The sequence below is a fragment of the Liolophura sinensis genome, chromosome 8 (assembly GCF_032854445.1).
Source record: "Liolophura sinensis isolate JHLJ2023 chromosome 8, CUHK_Ljap_v2, whole genome shotgun sequence".
Taxonomy (NCBI): Eukaryota; Metazoa; Mollusca; class Polyplacophora; order Chitonida; family Chitonidae; genus Liolophura; species Liolophura sinensis.
This window is the reverse complement of record NC_088302.1, coordinates 8125257-8137521: the sequence shown is the minus strand read 5'-3', so window position 1 is coordinate 8137521 and position 12265 is coordinate 8125257. Positions and strand designations below refer to the sequence as shown.

The following is a 12265-nucleotide window of genomic DNA, read 5'->3' as shown; positions in this document are numbered from 1 at the left end:
GGTGTCCAACAAAGCGGCCTTTCACTAATCAGAAATTTGGCTTCCTTGGAGGAGAATATCCAAAACAAGATTGGAAAGTCAGACGGAGTTTCCACTATTAATTCGGGAATGGCGACACACAGGTCTAACAAAAGCGTGACTTTACAAGGAATAAGTGCTCTTCTAAATCTGTCTTTTTCAAACGAAACACTTCGAAGTGAAATCGTCCAAAAGTGTACTGCGGGAATCCTGTTAGCCATAAAATCACACCAGGGACGACCACGAAATAGTCTCCAATTCCCTCAGCTTGATTAGCAATCTGACTAGCTGTGATCAGAACAGAAGGAAAATAAGAGACCACGAGGGCATTCCAATCGTCCTGGATACGTTGTCCAGGTTCACCAGTCGACCTGACGTTCTGGAGAACTCCTGCAACGCTCTATGTAACCTAGCTCTTCTCCCAGAGAACCGATTCGATATCTGCCAATCAAACGGACCTCGTTTGCTCAATGAAACAATGCTTAGTTTTCCCCATAATGCTGATCTCCAGAGGGCCGTCATTGCCGCTCACAAAAATTTGGTGTGCGAAGAAACCCAGCGTTTTATCTGCGATTACGCTCCCCGAACTGTCGATGGCATCGTCACGGCAATGAAGGGACATCCCGAGGACAATAAGCTCCAAACAGAAGCCTGTGCTGCCTTGTGCAACTTCGCTGTTGACGAAAGACTCGCAGGATACATGGCAACAATATCTTCTGCTAAGTTCATCATACTAGCCATGATCGGATATCCTTCTTGTGTGGCCCTTCAATCAAGCGGCTGCAGGGCTTTAGGAAACCTCGTGCTCAGATGTACCGCAAACTTGTCCGTAATCGTCGACAACAGAGGCATGGAAGCGATGTTAAGCGCAATGGCTACACATTCTTTATCTGCAGGAGTCCAAGAAGGGTGTTTCTGTGTCCTCTCAGCGGTTGCCCGTGATGAACAAATAGAGTTACCTCAACAGGAACAGGAAACAACACTGGACATGGTTCTCTCAGCTTTACGTCATCACCCTAGCTCAGACATCGTCAACATGTCTGGCCTTTATGTCATAGCTGCTTTAATACAAAACAGCAACAATAACCTGGAGTATATCGTCAGTAAGGACGCTCTAAAAGTGGTCAGCGACGCTATTGGCAGACTGCCAGCTGACTGTGGGATGGAGGAGGTAGCTGACTGGATAATGGAAACATTAATGTCTGACGGTGCAAGTTAGCCACAGTGCATGGGTTCAAATCCAGTTTTAATCTGTCTCAGTAATAAACTTTGTTTCATTTTTGAAAACTGCATGATTAGCATTCCAACACAACCAGTTATGACAGTCGTTTCAATTTGTCTTAAAACTGATTACTACGGATGCAAATAGCATAAGACAAGTTTGTCTTCTTGACTGATATCTTTGCATTTATAGCCATTAATTCAGTGATTCATTTGTTGGTCTGTGTTGGACTAAATGTCAGCCAGATGCAGTTACTGGTGGTGTTGGCAAATTCAAATATCAAACATAATGTAATACAAAGGCTATATGGCAGCATAGCTGTACTCACATATTCATATACATATCAAAGTTACCATTGCAATGAACATCTGTTCACATTCTAAGGTCAAGTAAATGTTGTTACTGCTAGTGGCCAATCATGATGAGACAATCTATAACTTAGACAATCTAGAACACATGCAAAAGCAATGCCACTTTGTTAATGTGCCAAAAAAAAAAGACTCAATCATGATTTTTTGAAATAAAAATTGCTTACAAAAATTGAGTACCTGATTTATTTCACTTTGTGAAAGCTGTTTTCTATTTCTACAAAGTGTCTGTTCATAGTAATAAGAATGACCAATTAGACAAAATAAATGTCTAAAAACAACATGAACCGAATTTTATCACCATTCATGATTTCAAAGACTACTACATGTTAAAAGTAAATTTATCAACTGCAGTAAGTTTGTGCTAAAGCTGTCTTATATCTTTTATACCTTTGTAATGAAATGATTCATCATCTGTTGTCAATCACTGCATCATATCTAAATATAGGAATATTTAATCTTACAGGACATGAACATTTATACAAAAGAAGTCAACATTAAGCGCTTCGAAAATTGGGCAGTGCTTTGAGAAATCAGATATAATAAATACATGGATGAACAAGTGAATGAATGAGTGATTATGGTTGATTGTCACTTTGCCTATATAGCAGCCATATCGTGGTGGTGAGCGATCGTGGTGACTGAGCGATCGTGGTGGGTGAGCGATCGTGGTGACTGAGCGAATGAAGCTGCAACTGAACCAGTTGGAACATTATTCAATCTTGCCATTAACCATACCCTAGAGTCACATGCTCTTGCTGCATATCAGGTAAAGTGAATTTACATGCCACCTTTTATTCAGGGGTAGCAAAAACCAAATCTGAAACAATTGGGCTATCGGTATAAGTAACTGTATTGGTGATTTCAGTCAGTAATCCTGTATCAACTCTCCTCAAGAACACTTAGAAACCATATTTTGACTGCGTCTGTCGCTTGGTTTGTCGATTTTGTGCCCACTGGTTTTTCAGTGTTAACTCGCGTTCCTTCGCCTGAAAACAGAAATATTCTTCATTAGTTTTAATTCATGACTGCCTGAAAGAACATAGTTAATCGCACTGGTGATGTGTGAGTGATGCACAAAACTAACACTAACTAAACCAGCGCTAAAAATTAAAACTGCCACCCGAAATCTACTTCATTTACAAGTGACCATCCATGTACCTACAGTGGGAAGGTCCGTCAGCAACCTGCGGATGGTCGTAGGTTTCCACCCACCATAATGCTGACCGCCGTTGTAGAAGTGAAATATTCTTGAGTACGGCGTAAAACACAAATCAAATAAATAAATAAATAAATCCATGTAACTACATTTACCAACAAACAATGCTCTAAATATATGGCTCCTATCTGATACAATACGTTTAGAAGAAATTTATTTCTAGAATGGATTGATTACGTCTAAATCAATCGTTTAGACAAGAAATTTGCTCAGACAAGAATTTGTCTCCATTGGTTATTTCCCTCTACAAGGAAGACAACTTATAGGATATCTATAGTAGAGTAAGATGGCGTGTGGACATCGGCGATGTCTTATGGGCTCAGGCGGCACATATAAGTGACATTGGGACAAAATACAATTGATTTGGAAATACTAATGGTGGTTTAGGTACATAAAAGCTTCAGGTTCTGAAATGATTTAAAAAATCTGGAGGTTGAAGGCTTTATTTCTTGACTTTCGGTGACAATGCATGGTGCCTTTGGAAAGTCATTTCATATATATATATATATGTAGAAGGCTGATATGTGGCAACACGTGGGGTTTATGGACGGGATTTGAGCGCCTGTGGACCTGACCTAGGATTGATCCCCGGTCTCCCTGACTAAAACTGACTCTCTAACCATTACGTCCCTGATCAAGGGCCCTGAATCACAGAGAGAAACAGGAGACAACCTGCTCGATCTCTGGTAGTGTTCAAACCTTCTCACCTGAAATGCCAGGTAGGTAATCTGATGTTTGTGTCTCTGTCGCCCAGACGGCTGGTTGTCCTTTTTCCTGTGGGAGGTATGCTCCTGCTCCACTGTGAGGGTTTTCATCAGATCTTGTGTTCCCGTGAATTCATTTGTATCAATATCAATAAAGTTCACCTGTTCCCTACCACGAGCCTTCTTCCCTTGTAATTTCAGGAACTGAAAAACCAAAACAAATAATTTTTTAAATGAGAAGGCGATAAAATACAACAGCGTCATACTTAGCAGTACAAAATCAAGTTTTGCGAAAACATAGTCATCATTAAAAATGCATTTCTTGAGCTTAACCTCACTGACCCTCTAAAAAGGCAATTTTTAAGTTTTTTATTTAACTTTTTCCCATGATGTCAGTTTTTTTAGTCAATAGCTACAATGAAAAAAAAGAAAAAAACAAAAATAATTCCCAACCATCCAACCCTATTTTGTTGATAGGGTGAGGAAAAAACCAATAAAGTATATTTTAAGGGATGGTTCAACCTTTATCTTCACTTGCTGAAATAATGCACATGAAGTTCATGCAGACAATGGTCAATTTTCATGAACAAGTAATTTTACTCACCTCTTCATCTTGCAAATACTTCTCCATATCAGCCTCTGAAGCTCCAGAATAGCTCTAAAAGTCACAAACACTTGCATTAGCAAAAATGACTGATCAGCCCAACAAGAAAAAGGGTTAAAACAGTCATCTTAAAATGCAATCATCATATGACAAGCTTTTACCTTCATTTCTCATTGTTCAAATTTGTTTCATACTGATATATGTATGCTCAGGAAAAGCAGAAGAAGGAGTGTCAAAAGGACAAAGTCTGTCAAATTTGACAAGATACTGTGGTTCATGTAAGCCAGCTGTCTCTGACAGAGGAACTGGCTGCGGTTAAATGTTGAAACTCCTGATGATGGCACCTCAGTCTTTATATTAATGACCAAGTCCTAATAGCTCAAGAAAAAAATTCCTTTTTTCCCCCTCATCATCACTATTGCATTTACTACCAGTGTCAGACTCTCTATTCAGCTAATACATACTCATCTGACTACATGGTTAGTCCAGTGATATTAACTAATATTAGTAGTCCTAAAAGCTCAAGAAAAAAATTCCTTTTTTCCCCCTCATCATCACTATTGCATTTACTACCAGTGTCAGACTCTCTATTCAGCTAATACATACTCATCTGACTACATGGTTAGTCCAGTGATATTAACTAATATTAGTAGTCCTAAAAGCTCAAGAAAAAAATTCCTTTTTTCCCCCTCATCATCACTATTACATTTACTACCAGTGTCAGACTCTCTATTCAGCTAATACATACTCATCTGACTACATGGTTAGTCCAGTGATATTAACTAATATTAGTAGTCCTAAAAGCTCAAGAAAAAAATTCCTTTTTTCCCCCTCATCATCACTTTTGCATTTACTACCAGTGTCAGACTCTCTATTCAGCTAATACACTCATCTGACTACATGGTTAGTCAAGTGATATTAACTAATATTAGTACTAATTAGTACTAATGTCTCCACATTTTCAGGAAACAATAGAATAAGGTACTTGAACTGTACTTCACTCCTCAAAAGCTAACACAGCGTTAACACAGTACTCAACAATTGTTTGTAAGACAGTCATCAGGGTCTGGAGCCTACCACAACTCACTGTACCTCACAAACCTGACAAAGCGTTACGCTGATGGATTTCATTGTTGCTTAATGCCACACTTTAGAATTTTTACGTATTACATAGTACAATTCTGGTCAGTTTTAGGCATGTTAGGGGTTGAGAAAACCAGAGAGCCAAGGAAAACCACCAGTGTTTGGCAAGATACTGACAAACTTTGCCACATGTGTTGTACACATACCAGTATGCACCCCATGTTATTGTTGGAAGAAAAGTTGTCAAGATTTACTTTTGATTTTGACAAGACTGTCTGCTTTAAATCCCGCATGTACGCTAACTTTCAGGAACTTAGGCATATACACAAATCTTCATGTGTATACACTACGCTCTGTATTAATTTTAGAAGTGCATCATCTAATTTTTTAAGCATACTTATGCCTACACGCCCTTTATCTGTGTAACTGACAACCAAACACTATACACTCACCCACAATCTAAACCTGATGATGACAAATGCTGCTTACCTCCCCTGCCTCTGGATAACCATGGTATCCATCACCTTGGTAACCCACATTACTAGCTTGGGGTTGATGATAACTGTAAGACATTGAATGTGCTGAGACAACAGAGGGTCCAGATTTGAAACTGAGGGAGGCATTTCCACTGGCCTGTGTCCTGAACGACAAGGGTAAGTCCTCAGGGCTATTATTGTCAGTCCTGTGATTATGAAGATTTGCCGTTACAGGTAGAGTCACTGACTGAGGGGGTTGTGAAGACTGCAGGGCTGCATACTGTGTTGTGACAGGCAACTGAGGCCCATGAGCAGAGTCTAGTTTGTGATCTGCTGAATATCCCGGTGTTGACGTTGGTATGCTACTTCCAAGAATGGAGGGTAGTCTCACAGAGGAGTTGCTCTCTTTTAGATGGAGGGTGCTGATTGACGATGACGCAGTCTTATCCCCCAGAGAGAAGAAACTGCCTCCTTCAGTGTCGATGTCCTCATCACTATCACTGTCTGGCACTCCCCTCACAAGCTGTACGGATTTAGCACTTGGAACTGTTGGCCGCGATTTCCCTGTTGCCTTCTCTCTTGAACTTGTACTGGACTGAGGTGTTTTCTTTAGTGCATGGGGTAACAGTATCCTATTGGTCTCTTTTAAATTCAAGTTCTTGGGAGCAGGCAGTAAAGATGTCAGTCCACTTCCCTGATTGAGAGAGATATGTATAACAAGCTTACAATATAACACAGCCTAAATAACACAATAGCATATTGATACCATACAATAAAGAAAAAAAAATTGGTACAAGTGTGACTTAAAAAATTACAAATGTTTATGTTCGGAGACAATATTTGAGACTAAATTTATCCAAATCCTGTGCTAAATGGAATGACTACTATTATATCACTTAAAATTTTGATTTCTTGTCAATTTCCATGGACATGCTGAAAACCAAACATTCCATCAGAACAGCCTTAGGTCATTAAAAAATTTATTTTATTTTATTTTTATTTGTTTTGTATTTTATGATGTGCTCAAGATTATTTCTGGTGGCCAGCATTATGATGGGAGGAAAATGGATTTATTAAAGTGAAATCACCTGACTAGCACCTGACTAATGTTTATGTCCACTAAAAGACTACCATTCAAAGTATCTTAAACTGGCATTAAATATTTTTTTAGATTTTTTTTCAACCTAGTAAGAGTTTAGTGAAACTTTGTCCTGTAACAGCTTCAGTGGGTCTCCATTATCGACATGAAGGTGACGTCACTTTTACTCTAGCTCTCTAAAGTCGAAGGTATTTCCCATACAATAGTCTAAGCAATAGCCTAGAGCAGATTAAAGTTGTAGGCGATGAAGGACCAAGTGATAACTAGCTTTCTCAGAAATTGGACATACTGGAAGGATATTTCTTCCACTGCTTAAAATGATCATATATACTAATCAAAGGCCTAATATTTCGTTTACAGAGTTTACAAGCAGCCTGCAGATGCATGGCCTGGGCATTCCTGGTTCATGTCGTAGTCTTTGGAGGGGTTGTGCAGGTACCGATAATTCTGACCCCTATTAAATGTTTACAAAATTACAATAGGACTGTTGCACAACTGGATTCGTGCTCAATTCTGACACAAATGGAAATAAATCTAAGCACCAATGAGGCTGATCTAGACATTCGATTGTTGCTAGATTTTATGCTTCAGTTTTGATGTGGTGGCTTCAAAGATCAGAGCAGTGCTGACCTAGTTATCGCGAACGTCAGAGAAAGCACCATGATGTAAACAAGGTGTTTCAATAAATTTACAGTATTTCATAGAAGAAAACAGAAAAAAATATCCCTTGTATGCGAGAAAGACAAAGGGTAAAATTTAAATTCTTCAGTTCTAATAAATTCAGAGAAAAAAAAGGGTAAAAAAATCAGCGCCTAAGTAGGTCTATGATCTACTCGGGAGATGAAAGCAGTTTGGTTTGAGGCGGTATGCTGCTGTCTCACATAAACTGTGATACCGTTGCTGAATATTGCACGGCTTGTAAATCAACTGATTTTACTTCTGTGTTGGTCCGTAAATGATAAGATCTGTCCCACAACACTGTGTGAAATGACCCTCCAGCGACACGTAAATAAATTGTTTTTAAGCGAGCTCAAAATGATATTTGATGCAGTAGTTCTGTGTTATCATACGTCACTTCATGGAGTGAATGAGTAAAGGCCACGTCACAGCTTAGGCAGCGCAGTCTGATAGCAACGTGTTTGATTGGAAAAAATTCTCAAGATGGCTGCCTCGATTCACACCAGCCAATTGTTCAGTACTGTCATTTTGTTATGTTATGCAGTGAAGTCTCATTAAAATAATAAAGTATAACACTTTTTAGAAAGCTTGACTATCCTGCTTTCGATTGAAATATGTGTTCACCAGGTGCTGTGTTGACCTTTAAAATAGGAACCTACTATCTTCATTTCAATACGAATCTAAACACCAACAATAAAATCATTATTCGAAGACTTTTATTGTGACTCATCTTCCTATCAGCAAGGTGGGTACTTGCTATAGGCTTCGTAATCACTCTTGCTTTACTGCGTATATAAAAGTCTTCAGAAATCTACTCACTGCAGCCCGCATACTTCCACCAGGGTATTTTCAGCCAATCACTGATTGTCCCTTATTAGTGTGTATTTCCTTGTTTCTCAGCAAATGCATGTAAGTTCGGCTCCGATTTATTCTTTGTCATAACATTATACAACAGTAATAAGTAATGCTATGAACAGAGATTGATGCACTTTCAGTGACACAAACAGGCAGGGTAAAGTCACTATGCTATCAGGCAATACCGGTGATAGTGAAAGAGACCAAACAGCCGATCCATGTAGCCTATGTTGTTGTTTTGCCAATAATTTCTATCATGCCTATTTTGTCTCAAAATAATTAATTAAATCTGGATGCTTTTCATTTAATTAGCATCCTAGGCTACCTCAACATGTACCTTCATATCAAAATGGATATTGGTGCAATCTTTATCTGAAGCTATTTGTTTAACATTGAGATCAGAAGGACAAACTAACAAACGTGATGAAAACATACTGCTGATGGGACAAAAATAGCCAGGTCATTTCTTGAAATTCCGGCATTATTTTCTGGGTGAAAATGAACTACTTACATGAGATGATGGCTTCATTTTTTTCTTTTTGGGCTCTTCATCTTCATCCAAGTCCTAAAAAAGAATCATATTTGTTCATATGTTTTGTACATGATTACGAGCTTGATGTTTTGACGATATGTTAACAGTGACACAATTCATACTTGTGAAGGTCTGAGAGCAAACTCTCGATGGTTGTGGGTTTCCCCTGGGCTCTGCCAGGTATCTTTCCACCATAATGTTGGCTGCCGCATAAGTGAACTTTTCCTGAGTATGGCATAAAACACCAATCAAGTAAATATATAAATAAAAACACACGTAAGAATAAGAATAAAAATAAATAAGACTGAAATTAATAACCAGGTAAACTCAGGGGCTGATTTTGTTCAATGATATGAGAATGGACCTGCTGTCTAAACTGTCCTAAATCTAAGTCTTCAATTAGCTTATGACGCTTAAACTTCAAAACTTGACATTAAACATTTTCAGAGGTCCCACCTAACCAACAGTTTACTCCTAAAAACGCACCTTTTAAACGAGAGAGTGACATAAAGGGAGGACATTCGATTACACAAATAATGATATATTATCTAACCTTGAAAATTTTATTCAAATTGTCTCCTCTCAAGTAAATTGCAGTTGTTAAATTTGGGTGAGATAAAGGAAGCATTGACAGATTGATTCTAATTTGTATTTTTACCGAAAAAAAAAAAAGTTTGCGTAGTAAGGACAATACAATATAAGGACAATATATTCCACACAAGAAACATGTAGGCCTACAACAACTCGGGTCTCTAAGAAACAGTGGACAAAAACAGTGTTTACTGCACATAATAAAACATGTACCACCAAGATTTCACCAAGATTTCACAAAGTTGATAAGGAAATGATATATGTATGTTATTATGTTATGTTGTACGACATGAAATCTTCAAAAATTCTGCAATATTAATAACTGGTTTTGGTCTGTGTAAGACACCACTTGCCATATTTTCCGCCTGATTTATTTATTTATTTGACTGGAGTTTTACGCCGTACTCAAGAATATTTCACTTATATGAGAGATATAGTGGTAATAAACATAACCAAAAAGCAAGCAGACACCAAAATCCCAGAGAAGTTCAAGACATAAGCTCTGACAGCATAATTACCTTGGACAAAGCAGGTATGCTGATTTTCACAGGTTGTCTCCCTTTTGCCTGTTTTTTGACAGGCTTTACAACATCAGCTAACTGTGATGGTTTGGGCTTGACAATGTCTTCCAGTTCATCATCTTCAGTCACATCCAGCACAGAGCTTATGGCATGCTGTGCTTTAGGAGCTGGCAATGCTAAAACACAAACAACAATTTAGGTCTTAAAGGCAGAATTAGAAGAAAATTATAACTTCCTTCAACAACTGAGATGTGTAGCCTTATAGTTACAAAAGTGTAACCCTACAAATAATATTAATAGGTTCCTGACATTTTTGAAAAAGTATACATGTATGCTTTGGGTTTTACGTTGTACTTAACAATTTTTCAGTCATATAACAAGGGGTCGTCTTAAGGAGTGTGTATATGTACATATACTGTGACTTCTTGTAGGAGGGCTAGTCCATGCCACCAAAGCGTTGTCGCCACTTACTTGGGGAAGTATGATATCACATGGACAACATGGGTCTTGGCAGTGTAATATATGTATCTGTTATAAGCGCAGCGTGTATTCTCTTTACGAACTGTTATACTAAGCACATGGTCACTGATGGCGTGCTCTAGTGTTGATATGAAAATGCGCAGTTGGTTCAGGAGAGTTTTGAAATGTATACCTATGCTATGTAACTGTTTGAGAACTGGTCAGTTGTATCAACAGTCAGGCCTTACTACACACTGTGCCATAACAGCTTATTTCTGGTTCGCTGTTGCTAATGTTCTGTTGTATTTATTTACTCATTTATTTGATTGGTGTTTTATGTCGTACTCAAGAATATTTCACTTATTATTAACGGCCATCAGCATTATGGTGGGAGGAAACCGGGCAGAGCCCGGGGGAAACCCTCAACCATCCACAGATTTCTGCCAGACCTTCCCATGTATGGCCAGAGAGGGAGCTAGCATGAGCTGGACTTGAGCTCACAGCGACCGCATTGGTGAGAGGCTCCGGAGTCATTGCGCCGAGCTGGCACGCTAACCCCCATGGCCCCCTATTCTGTTGTAGGTTTCAAGAACTTCGGGTGGATGTGTTACTGTTGTTGAGTTTTGATGCTGTATTCAGTGTTTGTGTAAAGAGCTGGAGGTGCTTGGCTGTGTGTGCTATGGACACATGGCTCCATAGATGTTTCTTTTTATGAGGTTTTTCATACTGTAGATTGTTAGGCCTGCCAACATTTTGTTGGGCCAAGGATGGCCCCAAATCAACATCAGAGCTTGCTCCATTTAAAAACCTGATGCAGTTACCTGCCTTTGTGAAAAATGTCCAGGCTGTCAGTACAGCCTTTTTCTTTGAACATCATCAAGGAATCTTGCAGCCTGGGAAATAACGATAGACGTTGTGCGTACGATAATTCGACAGATGAAAGATATGACACATAAGTCTCTGCAAACAATGTCTCTCAGCTTGCCCACACACACAACATCCCAGGTATATTCCATTTCGTAAAGGTACAACACGGCAAACCATTCCTATACAAGGCGGCCAATAGGCTTGTCTTTTCAGGTTTAACGCACATGCACCATCTAGGAACAATAATTTTTTCAAGGCCCAAAACTGCAGTGAAGGCAAAATGGGTGCAGCGAGGTGAATTTGGGTCTCGTGTGTCCTTACCAAGTGGAATATATGTGAGATGTTGCGTGTGCGGAGAGTTGAGAGGTAAGAGCCAAAACAGATACAATACTGGTCTGCAGCCATTGTTTGGAAAGGATTTATCGGACATGGCGTGAATCAGTGTATGGTTTACCATTGATTCCCCCAATGGCTACAATACTCCAGCCTGATATAAAGAGAGGAGTTGAAGTGGACACCTGGGGCTAGTCTTTTCGGCCTAGGACTTAACCCAGTCGTGACCCGTGACAAGGTGTGTAACACCGTTCATAATCACCTTTAAGAAAGTTTGAAGTTTCTTCCTCGTCTGATATTGCACCATTCAGCGGTTCTTGGGAGGACACATTCGACTGGGTTGACAAATCCACAGCACTTGCTGTTTCTACGGCTTGAGGCTTGTCAGCGACAGCGTTGTTGTTGTTGTTACCCACGTCTTCTGATTTAGATTGTGGAGCAAGGTTCTCATTTAAACCCGTGGCTCCGTCGTCTGTGTCACTAGCTTCGCTGTCGTCACTAGCTCCATACGCAACAAGAGACATTTTTGGCTAGAGTTAGAAATTATAAGATAATTGCTTTCAAAACACTAGCTATCTGCACGAAAACATTGCCAGCGGTGCAGTAGTAAAGTTTCCGATTCTGGTCATAAACGGA

At 39.2% G+C, this 12265-nt stretch overlaps 1 protein-coding gene across 1 annotated transcript; it reads right to left on the bottom strand.

The window, feature by feature from the left end:
* Nucleotides 1-2461: 2461 nt before the first annotated feature.
* On the bottom strand, nt 2462-12211 carry LOC135472622 (proline-rich protein PRCC-like). Its single transcript, XM_064752219.1, has 7 exons — nt 11892-12211; nt 9968-10146; nt 8838-8891; nt 5708-6388; nt 4136-4189; nt 3535-3735; nt 2462-2597 (listed from the first exon to the last, which is right to left on the bottom strand). Exons 1-7 carry the CDS (start codon nt 12151-12153, stop codon nt 2511-2513), a joined length of 1518 nt encoding a protein of 505 aa, XP_064608289.1. The 5' UTR covers nt 12154-12211; the 3' UTR covers nt 2462-2510.
* Between the last annotated feature and the right edge of the window lie 54 nt (nt 12212-12265).